Genomic DNA, 18,186 nt, shown 5'->3' with positions numbered 1-18,186 from the left:
CCTGCGGCAAACTAGCAGCACAAACGTTTTTAAGACCAGATATACGTCTTATCTCATGAAGTCTAAATAAACATCTGTTGTCGCTAGAATGGTTGTTAAAACCAACAACCGGTGCTTTTTAACAATGTATTATTATTTTTATATACCCTGATTTTTTCGAATGCAGTGTATGTCAATAGGCATGGCATTTACAGCTTTGTTGCGTCAGTGCAATCTACTCTATAATTCTTAACTCATGTCAAATGAACTTACATTTTTCATTTAAGCAATGTATTGTATGTAAATTGATGATAATATTATGTTCTTACTTTCATTTTATTATAATCATGTAGCAGTAGTTTTCTTTACTTGCTTATTCTTTAGCAATTTTAGACTAGTCCCTCTTTAGGGCGAGGGCCAGATGTAAAAAAGCAGATCACTGCTTACTCTATTACCCTCGTAAAATAAAGAATTGTTCTTGTTCTTGTTCTTGTTCTCTCTCTCTCTCTCTCTCTCTCTCTCTCTCTCTCTCTCTCTCTCTCTCTCTCTCTCTCTCTCTCTCTCTCTCTCTCATCATCATCATCATCATCATCATCATCATCATCATCATTATCATTTACACCATATAATCATTATTAGCATTAGTGTAAACGTTGGTATCGTGTGAATTTTACCGTCGATCACTTTACATGTGTTAACATGTTGCATGTTTCGCTTTCGATTTGTATGTTGCTTACTTTGCCATTTTATTGTTTATGTTTGTTTGCTTACTTGTCGATTGTTTGCTGGTTCGTTCGTTTACTTTGTTTATTTGTCATGTTGCTTTACTTGTTTATCATTTATTAGATATTTGTATTAGAAGTAAGGACCGGTTGTAAGAAAAGGCGTCGCCTTAAACCTCTATCCTTGAAAAATAAAGTTCCATCATCATCATCATCATCTCTCTCTCTCTCTCTCTCTCTCTCTCTCTCTCTCTCTCTCTCTCTCTCTCTCTCTCTCTCTCTCTCTCTCTCTCTCTCTCTCTCTCTCTCTCTCTCTCTCTCTCTCTCTCTCTCTCTCTCTCTCTCTTTCTCTACCGCGCATAAAAACTACACACACACACACACACACACACACACACATACACACACACCCACACCCACACACACACACACATACTGATACTCACAAACACACACACACACATACACACACACACACACACAAACATACACACACACACACACACTCACACTCACACACACGCGCACACCTTTATCTGCTTTCAATGGTCTTATAAAGTTTTCTCAGTTGTTTAATACTCACAGACTGAGCACGTTGAGAAATTGTAAACACCAGTAAAGTGTGCAGAAAGAATTAACAACTAAATGGAACAGTAGATAAACAACAGTATTCAATTCAATCCGATACTCTTATTTCCCGTTCTCTGTCTCTCTCTGTCTCTTATTTCCCGTTCTCTGTCTCTCTCTGTCTCTTATTTCCCGTTCTCTGTCTCTCTCTGTCTCTTATTTCCCGTTCTCTGTCTCTCTCTGTCTCTTATTTCCCGTTCTCTGTCTCTCTCTGTCTCTTATTTCCCGTTCTCTGTCTCTCTCTGTCTCTTATTTCCCGTTCTCTGTCTCTCTCTGTCTCTTATTTCCCGTTCTCTGTCTCTCTCTGTCTCTTATTTCCCGTTCTCTGTCTCTCTCTGTCTCTTATTTCCCGTTCTCTGTCTCTCTCTGTCTCTTATTTCCCGTTCTCTGTCTCTCTCTGTCTCTTATTTCCCGTTCGGGCAAGTAAACAAGAAAAGTAGAAATGGTTTGCAATCACTGGCATGGTGTGCGACCACAGCAATCACTGGCATGGTGTGCGACCACAGCAATCACTGGCATGGTGTGCGACCACAGCAATCACTGGCATGGTGTGCGACCACAGCAATCACTGGCATGGTGTGCGACCACAGCAATCACTGGCATGGTGTGCGACCACAGCAATCACTGGCATGGTGTGCGACCACAGCAATCACTGGCATGGTGTGCGACCACAGCAATCACTGGCATGGTGTGCGACCACAGCAATCACTGGCATGGTGTGCGACCACAGCAATCACTGGCATGGTGTGCGACCACAGCAATCACTGGCATGGTGTGCGACCACAGCAATCACTGGCATGGTGTGCGACCACAACAATCACTGGCATGGTGTGCGACCACAGCAATCACTGGCATGGTGTGCGACCACAGCAATCACTGGCATGGTGTGCGACCACAGCAATCACTGGCATGGTGTGCGACCACAGCAAGAGACACGGGAGGGAGAGAGATGCAAAACATCAGTGAAAAATGCTTTCTTTCAATCAAAGAACGAGATACACTTCATTATTCGAGCGTTTCAACCGAGGGCGGATCAGGCACGCAACACACACATAACTTGTGCAGTGAACGTCAAGTAAAAAAAAATTCTTCTAACTACAGCACATAAAAACTTGAGTTTATCTTGGCACGCAAGGTAACCGTCGTTCACAGTAAGTGAGGTAAGGAAATTAACTGGATTTTATTTTTAGATTGTATTTCCTTGAGAGGCCGTCTGCCCGCTATGCTTGTCGGGTGCAGAGATACGAGCCGTTGAGGTTGAATGAAAGCGACAGACGTCTTCACAGCGAGGGGGAGGGAGGGGGGGTAAGACACGGTTCAGGTTAGCATCTTCCCATCTTGCCTGCGATGCCTTGGTGTGAGATAATGATCGTGTGATTGTGCACAAGTCTCAGGGTTTACACAAGTCTCAGGGCTTACACAAGTCTCAGGGCTTACACAAGTCTCAGGGCTTACACAAGTCTCAGGGCTTACACAAGTCTCAGGGCTTACACAAGTCTCAGGGCTTACACAAGTCTCAGGGCTTACACAAGTCTCAGGGCTTACACAAGTCTCAGGGCTTACACAAGTCTCAGGGTTTACACAAGACCAAGACCGAGACACCAGGGACAAGAAGCGGGGATTCTCACACTGAATATCAACTGTGCTTACAATTCTCACACTGAATATCAACTGTGCTTACAATTCTCACACTGAATATCAACTGTGCTCACAATTCTCACACTGAATATCAACTGTGCTTACAATTCTCACACTGAATATCAACTGTGCTTACAATTCTCACACTGAATATCAACTGTGCTTACAATGCTCACACTGAATATCAACTGTGCTTACAATATTCTGTAAGGCATGAGACATGTAGTTAAACAACACCGACAGAGAGAAGAAGAAGACGAAGAACAAGAAACAACAAGAAAATTGGTTGATTAAAATCAACATGGCCGAAGCAATGTTTTCATAAAAGAAGCGTTATTGTACGGGCACATGTTGTATTTGGGTTACATGTGTTGCAGAGTATTTGGAAAATCGTAGGCATAAAAACATGCAAAGAAGAGTGATAAGTCCCTGTTGTGAATAAAGTCAAGTGGATAAATTGATTTTTTATGTATCACACTAGTTTTACTGCTACAGCAGTCCCTCTCATGAACGGACACCCTAGGGCCAGTGCAAACATGTCCGTATATTGCAGGTGGCCGGTCACGGGAGAGGCCCTCCCCCCATCACACACACTCAGACACACTGACGGACTGAGTGAGTCTTTGCTACTGGTGAACGAGCTCTACTTGTCCTAAAACAATAAGGTCAAACTACTACAACTTATAACTGAAAGGAAAAAAACTGTCCTGTTTAAAATGACGTTAAATCAACGGTGTCAGAAAAAGAGAGATAAAAGAAATCCTCAAATTCCTGAGGATACAGGCACCCCATGAAAGCAGCCACGAACATACTCACAGAGGCACACATGCTTGTGCAGATACTTTGCAAAAATATGAATTGAAAACCTGCATGTCGTAATTTCTTATATTTTGTGGCTTTACAAGTTGAATGCTTCAGGCAGTGACTTTTCCCTGTCCAGTTTCCTCTTTCGTCTCGCTTACCCCTCTCTTACCCCCTCCCCCCCCCTCTCCCCCCTCCTTCCCCTCCACTCCCTTTACCCAGCCCCGACAGCACAAACTTCTAATCTGCAAGGCAGAGTACACATTTTCTAGTAAAAGGAAGACTACTCCTATACCGACCAAGGAACGGTGCGGGCACGGGAGGGATCGGGAGAGGACCGCATTGGAACGTAGATGATCGTTAACGGAACTGCTTTCAACGGTAGGGTCGGTAGGGACGGTTGAGTTTGGGCTGCATGTTCACATTTTTAGCCGTTCCCCTCCCGATCAGAATGAACGGTAATGGAACCTCAATCCATCGGTAACGGAACGCTTGGATCGTTAAAGGAACTTAAAACAACGGTAACGCAACGGTAGCGCTCTCACACACTGAGTTGTCATACCCACATTCCACACATCCGTTCTGGGTCCCGTTCCCGTACCGAAGGACGGCTGCCACTATGGTCAGACGCTGCTCAAAGATGCCAAAACGACCGTTTGCGCAGGGTTCCATTGTTGTGGCAGCTGTCCTTGGTTGGTACGGGAACGGGACCTAGAACGGTTGTGTGGAATGGGGGTATAACTTTTGACACCGACAAACTGAAGAATGAACAGATCTATGAGGTAAACGTTTCAATGGTCCAGGCTCAGGAAACAAAGAGTATAATTTATATGGCCTGGGGCGATTGTAGCTTCCCTTCTTCGTGTCCAATAGACAAGGACAATAAATAGTAGAGCATAGTGCAATTTCATGTTGGCATCTTCTCCACTGAAAGCAAGAACCCAAAGACTGAAGACCAAAGTGTTTACCCCACTTCTGACCCGAATCACCCCCCTCCTGCTGGGTACACGTGCACTCAAGTTAACACAAGACTGACACCTCTGCTTTGATCTGTGTGCCAGGAGTCGGATGAGAGAGAGAGAGAGAGAGAGAGAGAGAGAGAGAGAGAGAGTGAGCGAGAGAGACAGACAGAGAGACAGAGACAGAGACAGACATAGAAAGACAGAGGCGGAGAGACTCAGAGGGAGACACAGACAAAGACACACAAACAGAGAGAGAGAGAGAGAGAGAGAGAGAGAGAGAGAGAGAGAGACAGAGACAGAGAAAGAGAGAGACAGACAGACAGACAGATAGACAGAGAGTGACTCGAGACGGAGAAACAGATAAATGAACACCGGGTGAGAGAAAATGACTCGAAAGAGAGAGAGAGCGCATGAGATCGATAGAGAGACAAAGAGAGAGAAAGAGATTGAGAGAGAGACAGATACACACACAGACACTAAGGCAGAGCGAGGGAGAGACAGAGAGAGTTGCATGGAGTGTACGTGACAGACAGTGTGTGTTGCTATAAACAGACAGATGAGGTGCAGCTCATTTCCGAAACAGCGCAAATGGGACAACAGTGACATGATACTGTTTGAATTCCAAAGAAGCGCAGCTCATTTTCGGAACAGCACAGATGACAAAGTTGGTTTCAACAACTGATCTCGTGAGAACGGTAACAAACGACTCATGTCACCTCTCCGAACGCATTCCAATAGATAGCCGCTCCTGCGGCCATCAACAAGTCGCGTAAGGCTTACTACATATTTAGTCAAGCTGTTGAAATCCCAACATGAAGCTGAACGCACTGCATTTTTTTAACCGAGACAATACAGCTTTGTCAATCCCCGCGGCAGTTTTCCCGTGCAACAGGAAGTAAAATTGACGAGGCAGAATAGCGCAAGAGCGTACTGCGGTAAGAAGGAAAGCGCGCTTTTCTGTATTCTTTTTAACTTTCTAGGCTTGTTTTGAATAAAACATATTATATCTATATGTTTTTGGAATCAGGAAATGATAAAAAATAAGATGAAACAAATTTTTGGGTCGATTTCTTACATTTTAATCATATTACTAATTAAACCTATTTTCGTTAATTGTGATCACACTTTAAGAGTAAACATAACATATGTATATATTTTTAGATTCAGAATTTGATTAAGAATACGATGCAATCAATTTCAAATCTGTTTGCGAACATTTCATTTTAATGACAACTTTAATGAGCAAACTCATTAATTAATTTTTAAGCCTCTACGTTGAAATACAATACCAAAGTCCAAGCTTCGTCGAAGATTACTTGACCAAAATTACAACCAATTTCGTCCATAAATGAGGGCGTGACAGTGCCGCCTCAAGTTTCACTAAATGCCGGATGTGACGTCATCAAAGACATTTATCAGAAAAAGGAAAACATGGTCTGGGGATATCATATCCAGAAACTCTCATGTGAAGATTCATGAAGATCGGTCCAGAAGTTTTGTCGGAACTGATCTACACACACACACACACACACACACACACACACACACACACACACACACACACACACACACACAACACCACGACACTCGTCTCGATTCCCCCTCTATGTTAAAACATCCAGTCAAAACTTGACTAAATGTTAAAACAAGAAGAAGAACATGACGACGAAAACGCTAGTCTTGAGTCTGAACAACAGTAACTCTTCAAGTCTAAACACACTATACTCCACAGCAGTAACTCTTCAAGTTTAAACACACTATACTCCACAGCAGTAACTCATTAAGTTTAAACATACTATACTCCACAGCAGTAACTCATTAAGTTTAAACATACTATACTCCACAGCAGTAACTCATTAAGTTTAAACACACTATACTCCACAGCAGTAACTCTTCAAGTCTAAACACACTATACTCCACAGCAGTAACTCATTAAGTGTAAACACACTATACTCCACAGCAGTAACTCTTCAAGTCTAAACACACTATACTCCACAGCAGTAACTCTTCAAGTCTAAACATACTTCACTCCACAGCAGTAACTCTTCAAGTCTAAACATACTATACTCCACAGCAGTAACTCTTCAAGTCTAAACATACTTCACTCCACAGCAGTAACTCTTCAAGTCTAAACATACTTCACTCCACAGCAGTAACTCTTCAAGTCTAAACACACTATACTCCACAACAGTAACTCTTCAAGTCTAAACACACTTCACTCCACAGCAGTAACTCTTCAAGTCTAAACATACTTCACTCTACAGCAGTAACTCTTCAAGTCTAAACACACTATACTCCACAGCAGTAACTCTTCAAGTCTAAACACACTAAGTCTAAACACACTATACTCCACAGCAGTAACTCTTCAAGTCTAAACCCACTTCACTCCACAGCAGTAACTCTTTAAGTCTAAACACACTATACTCCACAGCAGTAACTCTTCAAGTCTAAACACACTTCACTCCACAGCAGTAACTCTTCAAGTCTAAACACACTATACTCCAGAGCAGTAACTCTTTAAGTCTAAACACACTTCACTCCACAGCAGTAACTCTTCAAGTCTAAACACACTATACTCCAGAGCAGTAACTCTTTAAGTCTAAACACACTATACTCCACAGCAGTAACTCTTCAAGTCAGAACACACTTCACTCTACAGCAGTAACTCTTTAAGTCTAAACACACTAACCAGACCATTCAGACATGCATCACTGATGTTAAATCTTGGATGGTCGATAACAAACTCAAGCTGAATGATGATAAGACTGAAGTCTTACTGTGCAAAAAGAAGAACACTACATTTCCCTCTCCCCAACCTGTTTCTGTTCAAATAGGCAATACCGACATTCTTTTCTCACCATCAGCTAGAAACCTTGGATTCACCCTTTCATCTTCCCGCAGTGGGGCACTGCGGTTATGAAATTAAAGGCCCCTCCTGTTTTTGGAACCGCAGGAGCTTTCTAGTTTGCTGTTAGGTAGATTTTTGGTTCCTCTTTCCTGTCATGCTCTCTTTTTCTTCATGAATTCTTTTCTTTTTTCTGCCTTCTTGCTCATTCACCTGTATTTTTTCCAAAAATCTCTTCTCTTGCCGCTTGTCTCGCGATTCATGTATAGTTTAATCTGTTAGTGTTCTGATGTAAGTCCAGCAGTAGATAGGTTAAGCCTATTTTAACATACTGGAAACTGGTAATCTTCCAGTAGGTATTAATTTAGTTTTACTAAAGCCTGCTGGGACACAAGTAATGGGTTAGTGCATTTGTAAACAGGAATCGCTTGACAAGTGGCCCCCTTCATCCCCCCCTTCCTCGTCCTGATATGGCTCTGCGAAGTCGGCTGGACGTTAAGCAACAAATAAACCCTTTCATCTGACATGACCCTTAACAAACATATATCTTTAGTCTGTAGAGCAGCTTATTTTGAGCTTCGTAAGATCAGCACCATTCGCCACACACTCTCCTCTCAAACAACTAACACTCTTGTCTGTGCCTTTGTTCTTTCTAAACGCTTGACTACTGCAACTCTCTTCTCTCTGGCTGTCCTCTGTACCTCCTGCATAAACTACAAAAAGTCCAAAACTCGGCAGCACGCCTCATTCTCAAAGCACGAAAACGAGATCACGCAACACCACTTCTTCACACACTGCACTGGTTACCTATTCAAGCCCGCATTGACTACAAACTGTCCACCCTCTGCTTTAACTTCTTTTCTGGCTCGTCTCCTGCTTACTTCTCTGAACTCCTCACCGTCTATTCTCCCCTTATAATCCAACTCCGTGCCTCTTCTGACTGTCGCATCCTTACCATTCCACACACCAAAACCAAAACATACGGACAACGCACTTTTACTTTCTGCGCACCCACACAATGGAATTCTCTCCCCTTTCACATCCGCCACTCTCAGTCACCCCAAGCATTCAAACGAGCACTTAAAACGCACCTCTTCAAGAAATACAACCCCTGATTTTGTTTTCTCAGTCCATCAGTAGGCTACATGTAGTGTATTTGTTGTTTTAGTGATAATGTATATAAACATCTAGGACTGTTTTCAGCATTGTTGATAACATGTTCTGTTTGATTAAGGGTATTCAGCTGGTATTTCCTTGTTTTTTACTACCTATTTTATTCATGTTTTTATTACTTAGTTAGTGGAAGAATCTTTTGTAATGTATGTTTGATGGTGTGTGCTTTTAATTAAGCGTTGTTGACTATGAATGTAGATGTAAATGCTTGTATAACTGTGTTTTAATTTTAAATGTGTCAAGCGCAAAGAGCATAATTGTAAAGTTATGATGTTGCGCTATATAAATGCTCATTTATTATTATTATTATTATTACTATACTCCACAGCAGCAACTCTTCAAGTCTAAACACACGATACTCCACAGCAGTAACTCTTCAAGTCTGAACACACTATACTCCACAGCAGTAACTCTTCAATTCTAAACACACTATACTCCACAGCAGTAACTCTTCAAGTCAGAACACACTATACTCCACAGCAGTAACTCTTCAAGTCAGAACACACTTCACTCCACAGCAGTAACTCTTCAAGTCAGAGCACCAAGGCGATCCTCCATGACGGTGTGTGTCTCGACCTATCTCCAAGTTGATGGTCTAGAATGAGTCTGGGTTGAGACAAAGCTGAACTAGAAAACTGTCTTGATTGGCTAATGGTGTTTGGTTCTGGTGCACATGTTTATGATTGGACGTTAATTGATGAAAATAGAAGACGAGTAAATAACCAGTTAATGAGATGTGATTTTGAAGCGATTTGAATATCGATTTCCTAAACTCCCCTTTCACGGAGTGTTCTAGAAATGTTACATGGGCACCAGCTCTGCCAGCTGGTGAATGTTACATGGGCACCAGCTCTGCCAGCTGGTGAATGTTCCCACACGTAAAACAGCATGTTGATAATTTCTCTCAAATATTTATGAAAAGCAGTTTATGCCAGTGAAGGAAATCATGATACGCCACCACGAATTGCCACTGAAACGTTAATGTGAATTGATCAACTTGATGAGAATCACTTGCAAGCCAAAACGCGTAAACTGCGGGAAGACTGGTTGAACACACACACACACACACACACACACACACACACACACACACACACACACACACACACACACACACACACACACACACACACACACACATATACACACACACATACACACACACACACACACACACACACACACACACACACAAACACACACACACGCACACACACACACGCAGACATACACACACACACACACACGCACACACACACACACACCTGAAGCTGTTCTGGTTGCAGATGGTGATGGAGGGGAAGAGCAGCGTCTTGTTGAAGTTGACGTTGACGTTGACGGTGACCGGGTAGTCGTAGTAGTAGATGATGCGGTCAATGATCTGGTATGACATCACGCAGGCACACCCCATCACCAAGACCAGCCACAGCAGTCTGAAACATCACACATCACTCTGTCACTGACATCACTCTGTCACTGACATCACACGTAACTATGTCACTGATATCACACATCACTCTGTCCCTGATATCACACATCACTCTGTCAATGACATCACTCTGTCACTGATATCACACACCACTCTGTCACTGATATCGCACGTACCTATGTCACTGATATCGCACATCACTATGTTCCTGATATCACACATCACTCTGTCACTGATATCACACATCACTCTGTCACTGATATCACACATCACGCTGTCACTGACAACACACTTCACTCTGGCACTGATATCACACATCACTATGTTTTTGATATCACACATTACTCTGTCACTGATATCACACACCACTCTGTCACTGATATCGCACGTACCTATGTCACTAATATCGCACATCACTATGTTCCTGATATCACACATCACTCTGTCACTGATATCACACATCACTCTGTCACTGATATCACACATCACTTAGTCACTGACAACACACATCACAATGTCACTAATATCACACATCACTTAGTCACTGACATCACACATCACTCTGTCACTGATATCACACATCACTCTGTCACTGATATCACACATCACTCTGTCACTGGCATCACTCTCTCACTGACATCACACATCACTCTCTCACTGATATCAGGCATCACTCTGTCACTGATAGCACACATCACTCTGTCACTGATATCACTCATCACACATCACTCTGTCACTGATATCACTCATCACACATCACTCTGTCACTGATATCACTCATCACTATGTTGCTGACATATCACATCAAACATCACTCTGCCACAGATATCACACGTCACTCTGTCTCTGACAGCACACATCACTCTGTCACTGACATATCACATCAAACATCACTCTGCCACAGATATCACACGTCACTCTGTCTCTGACACCACACGTAACTCTGTCACTGATGTCACTCTGTCACTGATATCACACATCACTATGTCACTGGCATCACACATCACTCTGTCACTGATATCACACATCACTCTGTTACTGATATCACACATCACTCTGTCACTGATATCACTCATCACACATCACTCTGTCACTGATATCACTCATCACTATGTCACTTATATCACACGTCACTCTGTCATTGATATCACACATCACTATGTCACTGATATCACTCACCATTCTGTCACTGATATCACACATAACACATCACTCTGTCACTGATATCACACATCACTATGTTGCTGCTATCACTCATCACTCTGTCATTGATATCACACATCACTATGTCACTGATATCACTCTGTCACTGATATCACACATAACACATCACTCTGTCACTGATATCACACATCACTATGTCGCTGCCATCACTCATCACTCTGTCACTGATATTACACATCACTCTGTCACTAATATCACACATCACTCTGTCACTGATATCACACATCACTCTGTCACTGACATCACATACAACGGGGTCCTGATTTGGCCTAAATGGTCCGCTGGATCCATTAAGTATGAGTTATTTCTAATATGCTGACTTTTAGCAAATGATAACAGGACATGTCGAGAAAAAAGATATCAAGCATGAGCCTTTTAGGCGAATGCTGATATCGTTTGTGAGACATGTCTGTTATCATTTGCTAACAGTCAGCATATTAGAAATAACGGTTTTATTACCGTTTAATTCGACCAAAAGAAATTTCGAAGCGACCCCGCGAATTAGACAGAACAGCCGCAATGGGAACTTGAGGGCTTCTACCTGATTATGCCTGTCAGTCAAAGAATGCTCGTGATCTGAGTCAGCCAATCAGAGTAACACACCTGACGTGATGAATATTCACAGGTCAAATGCCTTTGACACACAACAATCTCACAAGATAAACCATGTTGAACATGCGTTTCGGTTTCTTCGGCGGTGCCTTGCTGTTCCGTAACGCACCCACCGACAAAACTCGCTTTTCGGTATTTTTTAGATAAAGAGAGTATTATCTGACAGCATTTGAAGTGTCATTCTTTAGAATAAATCACGCTGATATTGTTGAATTCAGAGTGAAAATAAGTGAAATTATCAACTTCCACAAAAAAAGAGACTATTTGTTATATTTGTTTGTAATCTCGAGGGCTAGTTATAGGTTATTTTCAGCAAGCTTCTTAATGAATTAATTAAAATTGCCTTAAGTTTTTATTTTCTTCGATTTGTTGAAGGTGGTCCATATTTGGGGACTCACACATACTGTGAGGTTTTGCTATTATTTTTTGTTTGCAGTAGAAACTCGGGGTACACACTGTTAAAATGTAACAAATACTGTCTTAGCTGTCATATATAGCCATTTTTGTGTTATGAAAGCTTTGGCTGTGGACAGAAACGAGTCCGTTTTAGGCGGCGAATTTAGAGTGAACGCTGCCAAAAGTGAACAAAAGCGAAAACACCTTACGGTTTTGAGGTTTGTGTTTCTGCAACTTTTTTGACATGTGCAACTTATCCAGAGAGGGTGAATAAAGCGAATGAAATTATTTTGAGCGCTCTAGCGCCGTTAGTTTGTCAGAACAGGAGGTGGTCCATATTAGGAGCCGGTCCATATTAGGAGCCTTTCCCCTACATTTGTACTTTGTCTTGTTAATTTTTAGCGTGATAAACAAAAAGGGTCCCTGCCTGAACGTTATAACATTTAGAGGGTCACCTAGAATCCGTCCTGATTGGTCAAAAAGCCATATGGGGCACTGAATTGGTAATAACAAGTTAACTAACTAACATCACATACAACTCTGTCACTAACATCACATACAACTCTGTCACTAACATCACATACAACTCTGTCACTAACATCGCATACAACTCTGTCACTAACATCACATACAACTCTGTCACTAACATCACATACAACTCTGTCACTAACATCACATACAACTCTGTCACTAACATCACACACAACTCTGTCACTAACATCACACACAACTCTGTCACTAACATCACACACAACTCTGTCACTAACATCACACACAACTCTGTCACTAACATCACATACAACTCTGTCACTAACATCACATACAACTCTGTCACTAACATCACATACAACTCTGTCACTAACATCACATACAACTCTGTCACTAACATCACATACAACTCTGTCACTAACATCACATACAACTCTGTCACTAACATCACACACAACTCTGTCACTAACATCACATACAACTCTGTCACTAACATCACATACAACTCTGTCACTGACATCACATACAACTCTGTCACTAACATCACATACAACTCTGTCACTAACATCACATACAACTCTGTCACTAACATCACATACAACTCTGTCACTAACATCACATACAACTCTGTCACTAACATCACATACAACTCTGTCACTAACATCACATACAACTCTGTCACTAACATCACACACAACTCTGTCACTAACATCACATACAACTCTGTCACTAACATCACATACAACTCTGTCACTAACATCACATACAACTCTGTCACTAACATCACACACAACTCTGTCACTAACATCACATACAACTCTGTCACTAACATCACATACAACTCTGTCACTAACATCACATACAACTCTGTCACTAACATCACATACAACTCTGTCACTAACATCACACACAACTCTGTCACTAACATCACATACAACTCTGTCACTAACATCACATACAACTCTGTCACTAACATCACACACAACTCTGTCACTAACATCACATACAACTCTGTCACTAACATCACATACAACTCTGTCACTAACATCACATACAACTCTGTCACTAACATCACATACAACTCTGTCACTAACATCACATACAACTCTGTCACTAACATCACATACAACTCTGTCACTAACATCACATACAACTCTGTCACTAACATCACATACAACTCTGTCACTAACATCACATACAACTCTGTCACTAACATCACACACAACTCTGTCACTAACATCACATACAACTCTGTCACTAACATCACATACAACTCTGTCACTAACATCACATACAACTCTGTCACTAACATCACACACAACTCTGTCACTAACATCACATACAACTCTGTCACTAACATCACATACAACTCTGTCACTAACATCACATACAACTCTGTCACTAACATCACACACAACTCTGTCACTAACATCACATACAACTCTGTCACTAACATCACATACAACTCTGTCACTAACATCACATACAACTCTGTCACTAACATCACATACAACTCTGTCACTAACATCACATACAACTCTGTCACTAACATCACATACAACTCTGAGCTACGTTGCTTTTGTCTTTACTGTGTTAGTTGCAGAGGAAAAATGGGGTTACATGTTTAATCTACTTAGTTCCCACTTAAACAAAAGATTAGATGTATTTTGTGAATTTAGCGTATTTGTCTATCTCTGTCCACATAAAGCAAATCGCAAATTACATCTGGTGCTTCATTGCCGAATAGCGGCATCATGTTATTTCATGTCTGGAAAGTTAACATAATACATCTGGTGCTTCATTGCCGAATAGCGGCATCATGTTATTTCATGTCTGGAAAGTTAACATAATTAGATCAAATGTGACCTGTTCCTCAATTTTCGTCGTAAATGTGTCAATGTCAGGACAAGTGTGTCTAATGTTAATGTCTCCCTCCCTGGGTTGCCGTTATACACATTAGGGGGGGGGGAGATAAACGGAACGAGGGAGATGGAGAGAGAGAGAGGGAGAGAGAGTGAGGGAGATAGAGACCGATAGATATACGGACACACACACAAGCACGCGCACGCACGCACGCACGCACACACACGCACACACACACACACACACACACACACACACACACACACGTAAACGCAAACACTGACAGGAAGACATAGATACAGAGGGAAAAACAATTACGAGATCCTATCCGGCGACGAATTTAATTTGCAAATTTGTAGAACATGTTAGGAATGGGTAAAATAGACGCTTGTTATGCATGATAATTTCGTCACAGACTGAAATTCCTAGTCTGGGTCGGCCACTTGGAGTCAGTGAAATAAAGCCAGAGGAGATCCACGAGGGTTCGGGCGAGGGGTGACGAGGTAATGGGGGCGCGAAATGGAGGAGGGGGGGGAAGGGGGGCGGAAGGCGCACAAGATTAAGGGGAGGGAGCAGTGTAGTAGATAGGTCTGTAGGCTTCGGTTGGATGGTAGGTGGGGGGGGGGGGGGGTGTAGGTGGGTTGTGGAAGCAGGATGGAACGAGGTGCCTGAAGCAATTTATCTTGACTAGGAGGGTCTGCTCTAAGTACTGGAGTGTTGCCGGCATCTCAAAGTTTCCTGTAGTTTGCAGTTCAGCCGAACTTATGGACTTCGCATACGGTCGCACCATGATATAAAATGAATTGTTTTACGTAGAATCTCTGCCCTGGTTCTTATTTGCGCCAAGATACGATGGCAGCGTCTGTTCAAGATACGAGTCTGCCGTGTTAAAGTCATTCAATTTGGCAGCGTCTGTCTAAGATACGAGTCTGCCGTGTTAAAGTCATTGGCAGCGTCTGTCTAGGACAATACACAATTGAAAGAAGTGTGTTGGTGAAAACCAATCTAAACGGTCGTTAGTTAAAGCGCATGATGATCATCAAAAGCTTTTACGAATAAAGGAGACACACACTTATATAATGATTACCTCGCCGGCATCCTGCATGCGATAGTCAGCGACGATTTTGAGGGAAGTTGATGATTGGTATGATAAGTGTGTGTGTGTCTGTCGACTTAACCTTTGCCGTGCTTCCTGGGTTCACCTGTACCCAGAGACACACTAAAATCATTGTAACTCTGGAACCATTAAAGGTATCGTTTTGAAATTTTAAGTATCTCTCACACACCTAATTTGCTCTCTGTCTGCAAATTTTTAGTGTGTACATGACAAAACATCAGAATTAATTGATTATGATAATTTACATAAACACTACCGATGGCGCGGGTTCACACATACCCATACTTTTAAAGAGTAGTAGTGATTGTAACTATCCCTCTGCCGACGGCGCGGGTTCTGCTACACCCATAATTACCAAAGCGGCGGAACAGTGTCTGTCTGCCTGTTTGTCTCCAAGAGACTGTCTGTCTCTCTGTTTGTCTGTCCGTATCTCTCTGTCTGTATGTCTGTTGTCAGTTGCTCTGTCTGTCTGTCTATCCATCTATCTGTCTATCTGACTGTCTGTCTATCTGACTGTCTGTCTCTCTCTCTGTCTCTCTCTTTCTGTCTCTCTCTCTCTGTCTCTCTCTCTTAGTCTCTCTCTCTGTCTCTCTCTCTTAGTCTCTCTCTCTGTCTCTCTTTCTTAGTCTCTCTCTCTCTCTTTCTTAGTCTCCCTCTCTCTCTTTCTTAGTCTCTCTCTCTCTTTCTTAGTCTCTCTCTCTCTCTTTCTTAGTCTCTCGCTCTCTCTCTCTTTCTTAGTCTCTCTCTCTCTTTCTTAGTCTCTCTCTCTCTTCTTAGTCTCTCTCTCTCTCTTTCTTAGTCTCTCTCTCTCTCTCTTAGTCTCTCTCTCTCTCTTTCTTAGTCTCTCTCTCTCTTAGTCTCTCTCTTTCTTAGTCTCTCTTTCTCTCTCTCTTTCTTAGTCTCTCTCTCTCTTTCTTAGTCTCTCTCTCTTTTTTAGTCTCTCTCTCTCTTTCTTAGTCTCTCTCTCTCTCTTTCTTAGTCTCTCTCTCTCTTTCTTAGTCTCTCTCTCTCTTTCTTAGTCTCTCTCTCTCTCTTTCTTAGTCTCTCTCTCTTTCTTAGTCTCTCTCTCTTTCTTAGTCTCTCTCTCTTTCTTAGTCTCTCTCTCTCTCTCTCTTTCTTAGTGTCTCTCTCTCTCTTTCTTAGTTTCTCTCTCTCTTTCTTAGTCTCTCTCTCTCTTTCTTAGTCTCTCTCTCTTTCTTAGTCTCTCTCTCTCTCTTTCTTAGTCTCTCTCTCTCTCTTTCTTAGTCTCTCTCTCTCTCTCTCTCTTAGTCTCTCTCTCTCTTTCTTAGTCTCTCTCTCAGTCTCTCTCTCTCTCTTAGTCTCTCTTTCTCTCTCTTAGTCTCTCTCTCTCTCTTTCTTAGTCTCTCTCTCTCTTTTTTAGTCTCTCTCTCTCTTTCTTAGTCTCTCTCTCTCTCTCTTTCTTAGTCTCTCTCTCTCTCTCTTAGTCTCTCTCTCTCTCTTTCTTAGTCTCTCTCTCTCTCTCTTAGTCTCTCTCTCTTTCTTAGTCTCTCTCTCTCTCTCTTTCTTAGTCTCTCTCTCTCTCTTTATTTGTCTCTCTCTCTCTCTCTTTATTTGTCTCTCTCTCTCTCTATCTTTCTTAGTCTCTCTCTCTCTCTTTCTTAGTATCTCTCTCTCTCTCTCTTTCTTAGTCTCTCTCTCTCTCTTTCTTAGTCTCTCTCTCTTTCTTAGTCTCTCTCTCTCTTTCTTAGTCTCTCTCTCTTTCTTAGTCTCTCTCTCTCTCTTTCTTAGTTTCTCTCTCTTTCTTAGTCTCTCTCTCTCTCTCTTTCTTAGTCTCCCTCTCTCTCTTTCTTTGTCTCTCTCTCTCTCTCTTTCTTAGTCTCTCACTCTCTTTCTTAGACTCTCTCTCTCTCTTTCTTAGTCTCTCTCTCTCTCTCTTTCTTAGTCTCTCTCTCTCTTTCTTAGTCTCTCTCTCTCTTTCTTAGTCTCTCTCTCTCTTTCTTAGTCTCTCTCTCTCTCTCTCTCTCTCTCTCTCTCTCTTTCTTAGTCTCTCTCTCTCTTTCTTAGTCTCTCTCTCTCTTTCTTAGTCTCTCTCTCTCTTTCTTAGTCTCTCTCTCTCTCTCTCTCTCTCTCTCTCTTAGTCTCTCAGTCTCTCTCAGTCTCTCCCTCCCCCTCTCCCTCCCCCTCTCCCTCCCCTGCAAGAGGTCGGTGAAGGGAGAAACTCGATGCAACCACTGAAGTAGCGCTGTGGGTTTCCCTGAACCCACCCCGTCGTTAGAGAAATAAACGGTAAAAACCCTCTTTCAAATGTATGGGTTCAGACAAACCCGCATCGTCGTTAGAGGAATAAA

General features: G+C 42.2%; 1 protein-coding gene across 1 annotated transcript in view; it reads right to left on the bottom strand.

The window, feature by feature from the left end:
- The window catches only part of LOC138977925 (uncharacterized), a 169,614-nt gene that overhangs the window by 34,516 nt on the left and 116,912 nt on the right, over positions 1-18,186 (bottom strand). Inside the window, exon 3 of the mRNA XM_070350526.1 lies at positions 10,013-10,180. Within this exon, the coding sequence (XP_070206627.1) occupies positions 10,013-10,180 (168 nt within the window). The remainder of the gene's footprint in view (positions 1-10,012; positions 10,181-18,186) is intronic.

This window comes from Littorina saxatilis, linkage group LG10, assembly GCF_037325665.1.
Source record: "Littorina saxatilis isolate snail1 linkage group LG10, US_GU_Lsax_2.0, whole genome shotgun sequence".
Classification (NCBI taxonomy): domain Eukaryota; kingdom Metazoa; phylum Mollusca; class Gastropoda; order Littorinimorpha; family Littorinidae; genus Littorina; species Littorina saxatilis.
The sequence above is the reverse complement of the archived record's forward strand: the minus strand, read 5'-3'. Positions and strand labels throughout refer to the sequence as shown.